Source organism: Doryrhamphus excisus, chromosome 20 (assembly GCF_030265055.1).
Source record: "Doryrhamphus excisus isolate RoL2022-K1 chromosome 20, RoL_Dexc_1.0, whole genome shotgun sequence".
Lineage (NCBI taxonomy): Eukaryota > Metazoa > Chordata > Actinopteri > Syngnathiformes > Syngnathidae > Doryrhamphus > Doryrhamphus excisus.
The window spans coordinates 6002257-6018575 of record NC_080485.1 but is presented as its reverse complement, the minus strand read 5'-3'; the positions used below and the strand labels follow the sequence as shown (position 1 = coordinate 6018575).

The 16319-nt window shown below is 41.0% G+C and overlaps 1 protein-coding gene across 1 annotated transcript in view; it reads left to right on the top strand.

Annotated features, from left to right (window-relative positions):
* Positions 1–13998, top strand: part of ptk7b (protein tyrosine kinase 7b) — an 81726-nt gene extending 67728 nt beyond the window's left edge. Inside the window, exons 8-21 of the mRNA XM_058058250.1 lie at positions 2301–2567; positions 2879–3015; positions 3115–3250; positions 4681–4800; positions 6073–6222; positions 6608–6755; positions 7997–8124; positions 8449–8649; positions 9236–9397; positions 9481–9713; positions 9790–9870; positions 11027–11178; positions 11319–11497; positions 12596–13998. Of these exons, the coding sequence (XP_057914233.1) occupies positions 2301–2567; positions 2879–3015; positions 3115–3250; positions 4681–4800; positions 6073–6222; positions 6608–6755; positions 7997–8124; positions 8449–8649; positions 9236–9397; positions 9481–9713; positions 9790–9870; positions 11027–11178; positions 11319–11497; positions 12596–12756 (2255 nt within the window). The 3' untranslated portion in view covers positions 12757–13998. The remainder of the gene's footprint in view (positions 1–2300; positions 2568–2878; positions 3016–3114; positions 3251–4680; positions 4801–6072; positions 6223–6607; positions 6756–7996; positions 8125–8448; positions 8650–9235; positions 9398–9480; positions 9714–9789; positions 9871–11026; positions 11179–11318; positions 11498–12595) is intronic.
* The last annotated feature ends 2321 nt before the right edge of the window (positions 13999–16319 follow it).

Here is a 16319-nt window from a genome sequence, read left to right as displayed (position 1 = left end):
TGGAGATAAACACCTGAAATTCTGTTATCTGAGAGTGCGAGAGCATTTGAGTTATGCGGTGTTGCTCTGTGCAGCCGTATCTCACCAGTGATAATCTCATTTCCTTTCCTCGATGACCAGAGCAGATGTATTCTCCATACTCTATACAAGCACTTTACGGCTTCCACTTCATATTTTTCCTCCTGTAGCGCCTTGGCTGCAGGCCAAACTCATTTTCTTACAAGTTGTAACATCGACTTGGGGTCAATAACTACGAACATTAAACATACACAAGCACTACAAGAATGGGTACTTAAACTACACGGGTAATTGTATCTTAGAGCATTAAAGTGTAATGGCTTCTTCCTTAGGCTGTGTAATAATACTTTGTAGAACTCATTGAGTTGCATTGAGACTAGGGATCGACCGATATGTTTTTTTTGGGGCCGATGCCGATACCGATTTTTTCCATCACCCTTAGCCGATTTTGCTTGTGCCGATATTTGTGGCCGATACTGCTTTTGATCCCTCAATTTACATGAAAAAATGACCATGATAATAAATATTACAGGTCTCATGTTTAAAGAAATATTTATTGAAATGTAAACACTGAACACAGTAGGATTCAGCTTTCTTAAACACACATTTAAACGGCATTATCAACTTTAAAAGGAGTAAATATTCAACCATGTGCAAAACATTTCTGTTGTAGTTTAAATTTTATCTAGCATCGATGTGATGACTGCGCCTCCGCAGCGCGCACCTCCCCCCCCCCCCCCCCCGCCTCCACACACATAAACACATCACACTGACACAATTTAGTATTTTTAGTACAATATATAAAACATTTCTCTCATCATTAAAGTTCGTAAAGACCTCTCATAAGCAAACACGGCTGCTCCAATTCCTTGTGTGTGTGTGTGTGTGCGCACATAACACGACACGCATTTAAAGTTGCATTGTTGTTCATTCATGTTCTGCTCAACTAGTGAGAGTGCTTTTATTCGTCTGTTGCGTTGGTATGTGATGTTTTTGGGCTTTTTTTGTTGTCCCACCGTGACTTAAACTGTTATGCCTAGCGATCACCCAGTGAAATGTGATGGGCTTAGTGTTAAAGTGTTAAAAGCAAGCTAACTTTATTACTTGTGAAAACGCGCCCTTGATGTGATTCAACAGTGGGGGCGGGGGGCGGCGACTACATGTGTTGCGGGGTCCTCTGCCGCCGGGGCAGCTTTGTGTTGCCCCGGTGCCCGGATGCCTGACTGTAAATCATGCGGTGGAAAAATACATCGGCGAACCCACGCGCGTATCGTCCGATACCGATACAAGGAAAAAACGCAAATATCGGCCCGATATATCAGCCGACTGATGTATCGGTCGATCCTTAATTGAGACTGCTAATAACTCGTGTATTGGAATCAGTTTATCTCGTTATGGTTGAAATTTTGCAATTAACATTTGAAACATTTGATGGATTTCTGCTTGGATTTCCTGCATGGCTGCCTAACAGATGATGATGTTCCAATGTAGATCCCATCCTGGACACACATACACCAGTGCTGCATATAACTACCGTATTTGGGTGCACCGTGCAGCTTAAAGCAGGGCCCAAGTGTTGTATCACATCATCTTACTATGCAAGCAGCCCTTTCTCACGCAAGCGTGTGCAAGTCAAATATGTTGAACCCACTTAAGGCTGGAATTTGTCTTTCTTTTACTGTTCCAAGCACTTTTTACCCCCTTCTCAAACTGCTCTTTTTTGTAATAAATGAAATACGACTGCATCTGCAGTTTTAACCCAGTGAACCGCAGCTCAGTTTAAATACCTTAATTCACCTAATCTGAAAGTAATCCCTTGAGGCATTAAAGGGGATTGTGTCACAATAGAATTCATTATGTAGTGACAAGTTTAAACAGTCTCCATCATAGTTCCACCTCATTCAGTTCGCCGACCAAACCCCCAGCCCCCCCCCTACCCTGTACTTTCCCAGCTCAGCTTCTCTTTCATCTGCTCAAATATGTGTTCTGCTCCGTTCTTATTAACTAATTAGTATCTTTGACTGTAAAGGCTTGGCCACCCTCAGTAATTTAATTCCCTTTGTTAAAACAACCTATATGCTCAGTCTCCTACTGTTGCCTTTGTTACCCAATTACTATCACACATCTATGAGCCGGAAATAACTGTGCTCAAGGGCACGCCATAAAAATCCAAAATCAGTCAAGCTTGACAGACTTTGACGATGATTTGATGATTATCTGCAGCCTCCTTTGAAACTAATCTCATCTCACACTTCTAACCGCTTCCTTTCTCTTTCTGACAGAGATCGATGACATGCTGTCCAAGATGTCCAAAGTTTTCACAGCGGACACCCTGCAGCGGGTTCCCTGTAACCCCCCGAGGGGAAGACCCCAGCCTGTGGTCTGGTGGGAGAGGGGAGGTCAGCGCGTGCCCACCGAGGGACGAGTGTATCAGGATGGCTTGGATTTGGTCTTCAGTCCGACCGAGGCTGGCGATTCCGGAGTTTATACCTGTGTAGCTCAAAACAAGGCGGGCCGCAGGACACAGGAGGTCACATTCACTGTAGCCAGTAAGTCAAAAGCAACGTTTTTATTTTTATTTTTATTTTTATTTTTATTTTTATTTTTATTTTTATTTTTATTTTTATTTTTATTTTTATTTTTATTTTTATTTTTATTTTTATTTTTTATTTTTTTTTATGTAAATTAAGTTACATATTTTCACACTTTCATAAAAAAAAATCCTCACATCTGCACAAGGTCCCATATTGAGGTCATGTATCATGTCGTTGAATAAATAGCTGTCGCAATTATAGCGTATGTGTCAGAGGGTGTGTAAAATGTCTGCACCCATGTAATAAGCACGTGTGTTCCCTTTCAGCCGCCCCAGTGTGGGTAACAAGGCCCCAAGACAGTCATTTAGAAGAAGGAAAGCCGGGGTACCTGCACTGTCACGCCAAAGCCACTCCAGAACCGGAGGTCACATGGCTCCGCAACAATATCATGATCACACCTGAGGTCAGAATTGACCGTTTGCTCAAGAGCACGGTCAGAATATACACAGGAAATAGAAGAGCTAAAAATAACACAATAATGTCTCTATTTTGTCCGTTCCAGGACTCCCGTTTTAAACTGTTCCCAAACGGCACGTTGAGGATCAACAGTGTGGAAGTGTACGACGGACAGATGTACGGCTGTGAGACCAAGACAGTGGGTGGTCGACTGTCTGGCCAGGCCAGAGTTACGGTGCTGGGTAAGACAGATTCATCCTACCTACGGTGTGCTTGGAGCCATTCCAAGAGAGAGCAGTAATACTCTGCCCAGAGGAAATCTAAAAGAAATGTGGTCATGCCCGTGGGCCTGTGGGCCTGTGTGTGTGCATTTCCTAAAATAGGAAGAGCTGTAGGACACCCACGTAGGTGTTAAACATGACTCACACACAGCGGTTCTAGTCTGGCCTCCATTGTAACAGTTTATCTCAAAGATGATCTGACATGTCGTTGTTATGTCTGGCTGCTATATCTATTTATTTGGTATCCATCCCTGATAGGATCTTTTATTCATGTGTATTTTGCAATTGTTATTCGTATGTGAAATTGAATTTCCATGGTTGTAATTGTTACATTATTAAGGTATTTTCTTGATTTCATATTTTCATTCTGGATATTAGGGACGGGTGGAACCAAAGGTAAAGGACACCAATAACCTAATTTGAATGTGATGCTTTTATCGTACACAGATAATATTGACAAGTACAGGGGCTTTTAATCTGATAACAATGGTTACCTTTGGTGTCCACTACCACTATGTGTGTTCATTAGAGAGGGAAGCTCCTTGCAAGAAGGCCAAATTACCTTATATAAAGAAAACATGAAGTTGTAATGATATTTTCAAAATGGTGTCCAATCATCATGATTGTTATTATTGACATTTCTTCAGTCCAAGGTATTATTTGCCACTATTTTTATTTATAGTATGTGTGATTCCCTTATCAGGTTTTTAGTAGGCAGTTTCAGAGAATGTGTGCCGAGAGCCGCACGGTACACAAGTGGTTAGCAAATTGGCCTGGGATCTGGGTTCAATTCTCGCTTTGGCATCTTTGTGTGAAGTTTGCATGTCCTCCTCGTGCGTGGGTTTTCTCCTCCCACATCCTCCCACATCCCAAAAAGTCAGGTTCCAAATTGTCCATAGGTATGAATGTGAGTGTGAATGGTTGTTTGTCTATATGTGCCCTGTGATTGGCTGGCGACCAGTCCAGGGTGTACCCTCCCCTGCCTCTCGCCCCAAAAACAGCTGGGATAGGCTCCAGCATGCCTGCAACCCTAGTGAGGATAAGCGCTATAGAAAATGGATGGATGGAAAAGGGCAGATAAAGTGCTTAAAATGTGTAATGTCGGAATTACAGTATAGTTACTTGAGCTCATAATATGTGCCTAAAAATATAAAAAAGGTTGTGAAATATTTCATCAAATGCAGATTTTTTAGATAGATCATATGCAACCATTTTTTCTCTCTCTCAAAACTTAGTTATTTAAATGTCAACATGAATCCTGCACTCAGTTGAGTATGAGCATATTATTTATCACCATAGTCTTTTTACTTTCTGTTTAAGTTGGCACTCCCTCCTCTTTGTGTTAACCACACGTGTGATAAACGTACGTGTTGTGTTTCGACTTGTTTCAGAGAAGCTGAAGTTCACGCCGACCCCCCAACCCTCTCAGTGCCTGGAGCTGGATAATGAGATCAACATCCAGTGCTCTGCAAAAGGCAGAGAGAGTCCCACCATCCGCTGGACTAAAGCAGGTGTGTGATAAGACGTATTTCTTATGGGGCCAAAATGGGAAATCCAGATGAGGACGCGTGAGGAGAACATTTGTAAAATCCGAAATTCTATGTATGTTTCTTTCATTGTAGTAGTCCTATAGTCAAGCCCTTTTGAAAGAGGGTTTGACTAGGGACTAAAGCAGGGGTCTCAAACACGCGGCCCGCGGGCCAAATGTGGCCCGCAGGACACTAGTTTGAGGCCCCCGCCTTGATATGAAAGTTTAATGTTAGTGCGGCCCGCGCAAGTTTGATATGGATGCTGTATGGTATCATGTACCCAGAAAAAATTATTACGTTTGATTAATGTTCATGTTAAAGGTTAAATAACTGTTAATAGTTATCCTCCCTATCCGTGTGGAAGTGGTAAGTTTTTGGCTATTTAAGTTTAAAGGAAATAACTTGAAAGGCTACCATTTAGGTCGCTAGCTCTCTAGTTTGCGAGTTAGCATGTGTCTCAAGACCCTGCAGTTGCGCAATATGTTGTAAATAAAAAGAGTATAAATGTGACTATAGTCGTGTTTTGTCATGTCTACAGGGCTCTAATAATGCTTTGTTCATTTTAATCTGAAAAAAATAATTTGTCTACCCACCAACTATATGTGGTTTCTTAAGTTTTTATTATTTGCCGTTTTATTATTATTATATTTATTTATTACTGATTGATTGATTGTCTTTATTCTTGATTTGTTTATTTATTTTTCATCTTATTTTGTGTAGAAAAATAAAAAGTAAGATATTTGAGAACAGTGGAATGTTTTATCAGAGCTTTTATTGTAGAAAATCGAAACCAAAACAAAGTTTTTTTCATTTTTCTGTTTTTAATAAATGCGTTTTTTTTTTTTTTTTTTTTTGGAAAACCTGATGCAGCCCAGTCTCGCCCAGACCCTAGCTCCAGTGGCCCCCAAGTAAATTGAGTTTGAGAACCCTGGACTAAAGAAACAAGGGATATCAATGAAAAAGTAGTTCTTACATTTGAAGCCAGAATGGAAAAGGCATCTAAAACCTCAAGCAGCCAAGCAAAAAGGCTACACAATTTCTGTCACAAAGTCTGGAGCGTTTCACATGTAGTTGCTATAATGAGCACCTACTGTAGAATCCTGCCGAGTCGTGGTTCCGTGTCTTTGCCCCCGCATATTTGCATACTAGTTATCAGTTTTTGAATAGTAATAGCGCTTGTTAAAAGAAGAGAGGTGACTTGCAGTACGTACTTACAATAGTACCTTAAACATCATCTGTGTGGCCCCCCTGCAGATGGAGGAGACCTGCCGCCCCATGTGGAGCAGAAAAATGGCCAGCTTCACTTCTCCAAAGTCACCCGCAGTGACGCCGGCAATTACACCTGCATCGCCTCCAACAGCCTCCAGGGGGAGATCAGAGCCTTTGTTTCCCTCACAGTGGCGGGTGAGTGCTGCTGCCCCTCATTCATCCATCATCCTGGAAAAACAGGGAGCTTGGAGAGAAACTTACACTCCAACATTAGTCACCAGTCCCGTGTTGCAAGTTGTTGTGGTTTCGGTATATTTGAGGTTACTTTGATGAGGATGAGATGCATTGATCATGCTCAGTCAGTGGTAGCATTTAATGGTAGTTGGTGGCCTTTTTACAGCCCTGTAATGAATTGTGTTTGGCCACTATTGTGTGACTGGGAGTAATGTTAACCACAGTCCCCACAGCCTTTTAGTCAGTAGCCCACTTTTCAAGGAAGTCTTTCACTAAGATTGTGTGTGTGTGTGTGTGTGTGTGTGTGTGTGTGTGTGTGTCCCTTTGTGACCATTTGCATGTGCAGTGTACATTCGCTTTAAAGTGGAGCCAGAGAATACAACTGTGTACCAGGGCCACACGGCTATCCTGCACTGCCAGGCCACAGGCAGCCCCGAGCCTCACATCCACTGGATGGTCAAAGACAAGACGCTGGACATCAGCAGGAACAGGAGGTAAGAAGCTTGGGATGACAGAACACGCCAATGCTTCAAGCTTTTCAATATTGGACATGGATATTTGGATATACAAGGATATTTGCTTTCTTCAAGGCAAAGCATACGATTACAAACAACACGAAAAATAACACACCAATAAGAACGGGTTTAAAACGGAGTGGGGAAGCCCAAAATGTACCACTTCCACACATAATGGGAGGAGAACTTTAGTTCCTCTCTCACACTCTAAAGTTTGGAGACCCCAAACTTTTTCCACGGAGGGCCACATACTGGAAAATGAAAGGATGCAAGGGCGATTTTGAATTTTGTCATACTAAGACGTTAGTTGGTTTTGAGAAAACCAGCATCTCAGCTTTGTGATAAAGGTGAAAAATCCTTTTTTCGTTTAAATAGTCTTTGTAAATTTTCTTTTTGTAATTTTTTTGTCTTTATTCTCAAATTATAACTTTTTGCCCAACCTCATTTTCTCAAAATATACAGCTTTATCTTGTTTTGTTTGTTTCACATAATATTGTGTTTAAAAAAATAATAATAATAAAATGAAAATTTTTCTTTTGAATATTACAAGTTTATTCTCTTAAAATTTAAACTTTTTTCTCATTAGAAAAGGACAATTTTTCTCTTAATATTTTGACTTTACTTTCAAAAATTTCATCCCATTTTCCCATTTATTTTCGCTGGTCTTTTTTATTTTGTAATTGTTTGAACTCACCTCTTGTAAATTTTCTTATTATTATTATTTATGACTGTACAGTATTCCTGTAATATTTTGACTTGATTTTTGTAACATTCACAATTTCCGCAACCAAATTTTTTTTTAAAATTGCAAATTTGATACTAAAATGACATTGTTTTTCCTCATAATATTACATTATTAAATTAAATAACCACTTCTTCTCGTTATATTACTGCAGATTTTAAAATTTTTGAGTTTTTTTAAGTTTTCTAGTTAAATAATATTTTTAGAATGTGGCACGGGCCAAGAAAAAAAAAAAACAGAAGCAGGATGCAAATGGCCCGCAGGCTCTTCCCTGCTCTATCATGTCTAGGACAATATGGCTGACTCCATGTAAATATCTGAATGGAATATTACTGACCTCTAGTGGCCATAATACTACAAGTGTTCCATCAATAGAACTTAAACCTTCTGTCAGGCTGCCTAGTAGTACAGTAATAGTCCTCCTGTTGTGAACATAATGACTTGCATGTTCCTACATCAGAGTCCTTCCTTCTTCCAGGATCCAGAAGATGCCCAATGGCTCCCTGGTGATTTCAGACGTCACCACAGATGATACGGGCAGATACACATGTGTGGCTGGAAACAGCTGCAGCATCAAAGACCGCGTGGCTCAGCTCTATGTCGTGGGTCAGTTACACACACACCCACATCCACAAACACAGTGGACAGAAGACACGATCACAAACCCTGGATGAAAGCATTCATTAAAGCTTCCTACTCCTCTTGTCCTCCACCTGGACAGGTTAATAACCACGGCTGTCAGGGGAGTGATGGGATTGGACAGGCCGTAGATCTTATAACGCTTTCTTTCCCATGTCTATTTCCATCAGGTTGAATTTAGACGCCATTGTGTTCACATATAGTTAAAGGAGATGAGTTTGAGAACGTCTTATCTTGTAAGATAGTCACTCTAAATATTAAATATTAAAACATCCTGTGTCCGACCAACAGATAAACCAGCGCAGACGCATGACGAGGACGAGGACCGAGCTCCTTACAAGATGATTCAAACCATCGGGCTGTCGGTGGGGGCAGCTGTGGCTTACATCATCGTGGTGCTCGGCCTCATGTTCTACTGCAAGAAGAGACGCAACGCTAAAAGACTGCACAAGCGACAAGATGGCGAGGAGCCGGAGATGGAGTGTCTCAATGGTATGCATCTTTGTTAGAGAATAGAGTTGGAATTGATTGATTATGGTTTATTATTAAACCAGCTGAGGCGGGAGGGATTTAGGGGGGTGGGATTGACTTAACCTTTAATAAAACTTGCTCAAAAAGTATTCATCTTCAAGTTAAATGCCACTTTTAAGAAGTTAGAAACGTTTGGGAACTGGGATTCCTCCTTTTTTTTGAAGATTTGTCAATGCGGTTGTTTGCTGCCATCTTGTGTTCATTGTTGGAACTTCATGGTGAACAGTGACATGGTGGTGTTTATGTAAATTCATGCTGATTCTTCGAAGCAGGTTGTCAATAAAATTTAACCAATATTGTGTAAATATTTTACATGATTTATATAATCAAAAATAATACAGTAACTAGTATTAAAAGTATGTGAATTTGCAATTTTTTTTTACAATGTAATTATTAAAAAATACATTCGGGATGGAAGCCGTCCACACATTGATTTTGCAGGTGAAGTGGGCACCTGCTGCTTTTGTGTCATCATGTACATACTGTATATTTGAGAGAGTATCATGTCGAAATATTAATATTCATAATAATGTGCTGTGTGTGTCAGGAGGGGCTGTTCAGCAGAATGGCCACACCACCACAGAGATCCAGGAGGAGGTCGCCCTCACCAACATGGGCACCACGGCAACCACCGAGAAGCGCCACAGCCACGTCAATAGCGATAAGCTGCACTTCCCCCGAGCAAACCTGCAAACCATTACAACTTTAGGTAACTTTGACTTTCAGGGTCCAAACGTGTTGTGACAAATGAAGTCGTGGTGATCAGACTGTGATGTTTGATTGTCTTCGCAGGTAAAGGTGAGTTTGGCGAAGTGCTGCTGTCCAAAGCCAAGGGCGTCGAGGAGAGGGAGGAGGAAACGGTGGTGCTGGTGAAGAGCCTCCAGACTAGAGACGAACAGCTTCAGCTCGACTTCCGAAGGGAAGCGGAAATGTTCGCCAAGCTCAGCCACCCCAACATCGTCCGTCTGCTGGGCCTGTGCAGAGAGGCTGAGCCCCACTACATAGTCCTGGAGTACTATGACCTGGTACACATGCAAACACATCTGTCTGAGGAGTCACGAGGACTTCAGGGTTAATTTTTTTTTCTTTGTATCAAACCAGGGAGATTTGAAGCAGTTCCTGAGGATTTCCAAAACTAAAGATGACAAGGTCAAATCTCAGCCCATCAGCACAAAAACCAAAGTAAGTGTTTATAATTGACCTTTATCAGCTCAATAAGCAAAACTAAATATAGAAATTCCTGGAAGCATGGTGGATCCCTGCTAATTGCAGGGTTTCCGTTACAAGACACCTGGTAAATGGTGAAAAAAGCCCTAAAAATTCAGATTTTTGACGACAAAACCCTACATTACACAACATGTCTTGTCAAAGCGTCTTCCTGCTGGAAAATCTTGAGTGAACTAACTTGTGAGACAACGTCCTCTGTTGAATTCATAGCTGTAGCACTCTTATTTATTTTTAACCCCATCAAACTGCATTCTATTTCATTCATTCATTTTCTACTGCTTTTTCCTCACGAGGGTCGCGGGGGTGCTGGAGCCTATCCCAGCTGTCTTTTGGGTGAGAGGCGGGGTACACCCTGGACTGGTCGCCAGCCAATCACAGGGCACATATAGACAAACAACCATTCACACTCACATTCATACCTATGGACAATTTGGAGTCGCCAATTAACCTAGCATGTTTTTGGAATGTGGGAGGAAACCGGAGTACCCGGAGAAAACCCACGCATGCACGGGGAGAACATGCAAACTCCACACAGAGATGGCCGAGGGTGGAATTGAACCCTGGTCTCCTAGCTGTGAGGTCTGTGCGCTAACCACTCGACCGCCGTGCCGCCCTGCATTCTATTTAAGTTACTATTTAAAAACAATATATCTACATTTAATATTTGACAAATTTCATCTGCAAATGTCCAACCGCCAAAAGACGTGGCTCTACTGTCCTGTCAATTTTAACTTGAAACCTTTCCACCCTCTGGTCAGGTTTCCATCTGTGTACAAGTGGCCTGGTAAATGGTGAAAAAAGCCCTAAAAATTCATATTTTTGACCCCAAAACCTTACATTACACAACATGTCTTGTCAAAGCGTCTTCCTGCTGGAAAATCTTGAGTGAACTGACTTGTGAGACAACGTCCTCTGTCGAATTCCTAGCTGTAGCACTCTTTTTATACATTTTTTAACCCCATCAAACTGCATTCTATTTAAGTTACTATTTAAAAACAATATATCTACATTTATTATTTGCCAAATTTCATCTGTAAATGTCCAACCGCAAAAAGACGTGGCTCTACTGTCCTGTCCATTTTAACTTGAAACATTTCCACCCTCTGCTCAGGTTTCCATCTGTGCACAAGTGGCCCGTGGGATGGAACATCTGTCCAATCATCGCTTCGTCCACAAAGACTTAGCCGCTCGAAACTGCTTAGTCAGCAGTCAGAGACGTGTCAAAGTGTCGTCCCTCAGCCTCAGCAAGGACGTTTACAAAAGGTCAGACACGTTGATTGGAATTCGGATTATCTGTAGGCCTCATTAAGGTGTCATGGCAGCTAACGGTGTCATGGCAGCTAACACTCCTCTGTGTGTGTGTGTGTGTGTGTGTGTGTGTGTGTGTGTGCGTGCGTGTGCAGCGAGTACTATCACTATAGACAAGCGTGGATCCCCCTGCGCTGGCTCCCGTCAGAGTCCGTGTTTGAAGACGACTTCTCCACCAAGTCTGATGTTTGGGCCTTTGGCGTGCTCATGTGGGAGGTGTTCAGTCATGGGGAAATGCCGTATACCAAACTCGGAGACAATGAAGTGCTAGAAGGTCAGTATCAGCATTTTTGAAATGATATTTCCTTGGAAAAATGGTGTTCATTTCCATGATAGAAATGTACAAAGGATAATGAAGGGCTTTATAGTAATACAATTATAATACAATTATAATACAATGCTACTTTTCTTTTACACTAAATGTCCAATCTTACTGAAGGGCTAACTTGTTACATAAAGTCAATACATTAAAACAGATGGAAATAAATAAAATCAATATACAGACCCGGCCACAATAAGTGAATTTCTACAGAGTAGGATTCAATATTAATAAATGGAATATTTTTGTAGTTATGGAAACCATGTTTACATGTCTTCTAAATACATTTTTTTTTAATTATTACAGCCCTCAAGACATGAAATAACAGTCACCCTTACATTGGTATTACTTAGTATTCTACATATTATCAGAAAATATTACATATTGGACATTCATTCATTCATTTTCTACCGCTTTTTCCTCACGAGGGTCGCGGGGGTGCTGGAGCCTATCCCAGCTGTCTTTGGGCGAGAGGCGGGGTACACCCTGGACTGGTGGCCAGCCAGCCAATCACAGGGCACATATAGACAAACAACCATTCACACTCACATTCATACCTATGGACAATTTGGAGTCGCCAATTAACCTAGCATGTTTTTGGAATGTGGGAGGAAACCGGAGTACCCGGAGAAAACCCACGCATGCACGGGGAGAACATGCAAACTCCACACAGAGATGGCCGAGGGTGGAATTGAACATATTAGACATATGATACATAATTAAGCATATTTCCGCCATTACAATACAGTACATCAATGCATTGTAATGCAGTTGTAGCTTTAAATGTCTTTGCACTATATAGTAGTTTACCAAATAAGAGTAAATAAGCCAGTTAAATAACCTCTTGCTCTCGGAAGATTACTGACACCTAGTGGCCAATGTCGATTAGAATAAGAAATACATTATATTTAATACATTATATTCTGTATATAATACATTATATTCTGTATATTCTTTCATGAAATGCTTCAACAACCACTTCCTCTCATTTGACTGATTTTCACCATCAATTAATCGATTATTATGCTCCAACCAAACCCCCCCCCCCTCCAGGCCTGCAGACAGGGAAGCTGAAGCTGCCCCCTCCAGAGGGATGCCCCTCCAAAATGTACAAGCTCATGGCCAGCTGCTGGGCCCCCAGCCTCAAGGAGCGGCCCTCCTTCAGTGACGTGGTGCGCACCTTGGGGGAGACGCCCTCTGATAGCAAAGTCTGAGGCGGCGACCCGTCCAGCAGCGAAACTATAGCCACACGTCTTCTCCCTTCCTACGAATAAAGACAGCAATGCTGGATTATTTAGTCTTACGGTTCCGTGAAGAAGGAGAACACAATTTTAAATATGCATTTCAGACTTTTTTTTAATGAAAGCAGTGTGGAAGAGACTTGTTTGCCATATCAGTGCAAGCACACTCGGCTTTTTATTGTTTTTTGTGACTGTCTTCTTGTGAGCAGGAGTTTACGTTTTGCCTTAAACGCAACATGGATGACATCCCTTTGTGAGCCTGCCTGTTTGCAGCCACTCAATGGCAGAAACTTTGTGCCTCTCATCTTTCTAACACGCCGAGGATGTGGTTGGTGTTTTGATATCAAATCATCCTTTGAGTGGCAACAACATGAACAATCCTGTCTTTGAACCTATCATCCAATCAGCTGCATCATCATCACTTATCACCGTCAGCATGCATATTTGTGTGTTTGTGTGCAGGCGGACTACATGCACTACAATGTGTACAGGTGGTGATGTGCATAAGCAGACTTTTTTTTTTTTAAAGGATCAAGTACATAGCCAAGAAAGGATACGACTGTCCCAATGAAGATTGTGTATGTTTGACTGAGTGTGTTTTGTTCTTGTATTAACTTTTGCAGTGCTTACTGGTGCACCACTGTAACATTACGTATGTCCAAAATTGCAGGGATCCATTCTGGGCTCCAATCAGTTCCCCTCTGGGTCCACTTGTTTCTGTGTGCAATGCTGCAAAAGGGGACCGGTGTACATAATGTAGAGACCTTGCACTAACCTCCGTCTTTTGTCTCCATCATGTTGTGTTGAAGGCCTGTTTATTTATAGGGAAGGTCTCGTGTGTGTGTGTGTGTTTTTTTTACTGGGTTATAGTAGAAAGGTACTGCTCTGATGTAGTTCTACTTCTCATGATCCATCTGAGTGTGAATAGCCTGGTCTACCAGCTGAAGTCACTGCTGGTCACCAGTATGTTAATAAGTGCCTGGTAAATGAAGGATGATCTGAAACTTTTCACTTTTTTATTTTTTACATTATCTCATCAGATGCCTTTTGTTTTTTTTTCTATGTTGTTTTTACTGTAATATATTTCTATGAACTATGAATGCTAGGCACTCACATCTAAACCTTTTTTAATCGGCTTCAGCACAAGTCCACTGTTATCCTGGATATGCAAAATATACACACTGCTGTCAATAAAGGTTCACGTTTTTTACCCAATTAGTTGCTTTAATAAGGTTGCATGTTCAGTAACGTGCACGGTGGGGGAAATAATTGAAATATGCAACAACAAAAAAATGCAGGAAAAGGAACATTCCATAGTGGTTACAAAATGATTTGTAATTGGTGGGGAAATAATGAAATAGAACCCCACAGACCCATGCCCATGACGCACACAAATAAGTCCTGTCTCTTTAAGAAAGTCCAGTAATCCCTCCCCATTTCAATCTTTGAATTTTGTGGCTTTACTCTGTTTTTCAGAAATATCCTAATCAGGGGTCTCAAACTCAATTTACCTGGGGGCCACCGGAGCTAGGTTCTGGGTGAAGCCGGGCCACATCAGGTTTTTCCAAAAAAAAAAACGCATTTATTAAAAACTGGGGAAAAAATCAATTAAAAAAAACTATCTTCAATGCTTTTGCTTCTGCTATACCCTACACTTTTTCAGTACTTTGGTTCCGGTTTTCCACACCAAAATATCTGATAAAACATTCCACTGTTCTCAAATATCTTAATTTTTATTTTTCTATACACAAAATAAGATAAAAAATAAAAAAATTAAGAATAAAGACAATAAATCAATCAATCAGTAATAAATAAGTAAAATAATAATAAAACAGCAAATAAGAAAAACGTAAGAAACCACATACAGTTGGTAGAGAAATTATTTTTTTCAGATTCAAATGTACAGTATTAACCGTTATTTAACCTTTAACATGAACATTAATGAAACTTAATAATTTTACCCAATTAGCAAGTTAGCATCGTACTCAGTTCCATCTGGGAGCAGCGTCGTAACTTTAACATGTTTGATGAGATGCTTTATCTTGACGTGTATTTTCCGTTTGATTCCAAATCATTTTCTGCATTTATTTGTACCCAGCGTCATAAGCCTTTAGCTTCATTGCTAATCCAAAGCAAAACAGGGCAGGCACACAGCTTTAAGCTATCATTTAACATTAAACTTTGGTATCAAGGTGGGGGCCTCAAACTAGCGTCTCGCGGGCCGCATTTGGCCCGCGGTCCGCGAGTTTGAGACCCCTGATCTTAATTAATAAATCATGCAGTTTATCGGTTGAATATGACCAATTAATCAAATCATATGCATAATCAAGTGAATGTTGTGTACTGTTTTGCCAAAATTAAGCATTTCCAAGCATAAAAATGACTAAATGAACTGAAATACAAATACCACAATAAACGAGGGATTACTGTACTCCTAAACTCTTTTCATATGAATAAAATACAGCTATCACAGTAACAGTCTCTTGCATTCCGACCTCTCCACCACTATGGGAAAGACCAAAGAACTTTCAGCGGACCTCTGGGGCAAGACTGAAGTGGACTACAAGCCCTCGTACAGGATTATGCAGGCGTGTCTAAATGAGGTAGTAGCAAAGGAGCAATCGAGGGCACCTTCAAGCATCCTTCTTTAGACTGTTGCTGCATGTGAGAGCTTGACAGATTCTGCTGGCGGCAACTTCAGTACACAATAGAATTGTGAAGGTAACTCTATCTTCCCACAGGTGGGTGACGTCTTCCGTGCAAGCCTCTGCACATAGACACTCAGACACTTGGGTAAACAAATGGCTGTTAAAAAGAAAAAAAAAAAATATATATATATCTTGCATTCTCAGTGATGACATATGTGGTGATCCTGGGCTCCAAACCACCACCACCCATCCCCCACTTGCCACTTAGGTGTTGGGGAGTGAGTTCTATTTAGCATTGTAGCACATAACCGATTACAACTTTTATGTAACCTGACCTGATTCGATGACTTCTCTTTTCCTTTCAGCTACCGTCCAAGTGTAACTTCCCCAACTTGCCACTAGAGGGCGGTGTTAAAACTCCCATAGTACACAACTAAAGCTATCATGACGTGTGAATGGCAACAAGTGGATACACAGGTTAATTATGTACCTTCTTCCACCTACTGGAATAGCGTTCATTTGTTATGCTACGCGTCGCATAGTATTAACACTGGTATTTTGGTAATTAGCTGCGCATTAAGATAATGTAAACATAAAGTAAGGACATGCTTGGAAATGGGATATACAGTATTGATGAATCTATCTATGCTATCCGCTGGGTTCAATGTGTTGTTCATAGTATGTCAATATTTTAACTGGCAAAAAAATGGCCTTTGGGCCACACTTTGGACAGCACTCACCTAAAGACTGTGATAACATGTTGACATTAGTTTTCTATGGGGCATCTTTGTGAACAATTAGTCTTTGAGTAAATTAATCTGATAACCAATGGGCAGTATAAACCTTCAATATTTTGTTATTTTGGTTCCTCTGCCACAGTGACGTTGT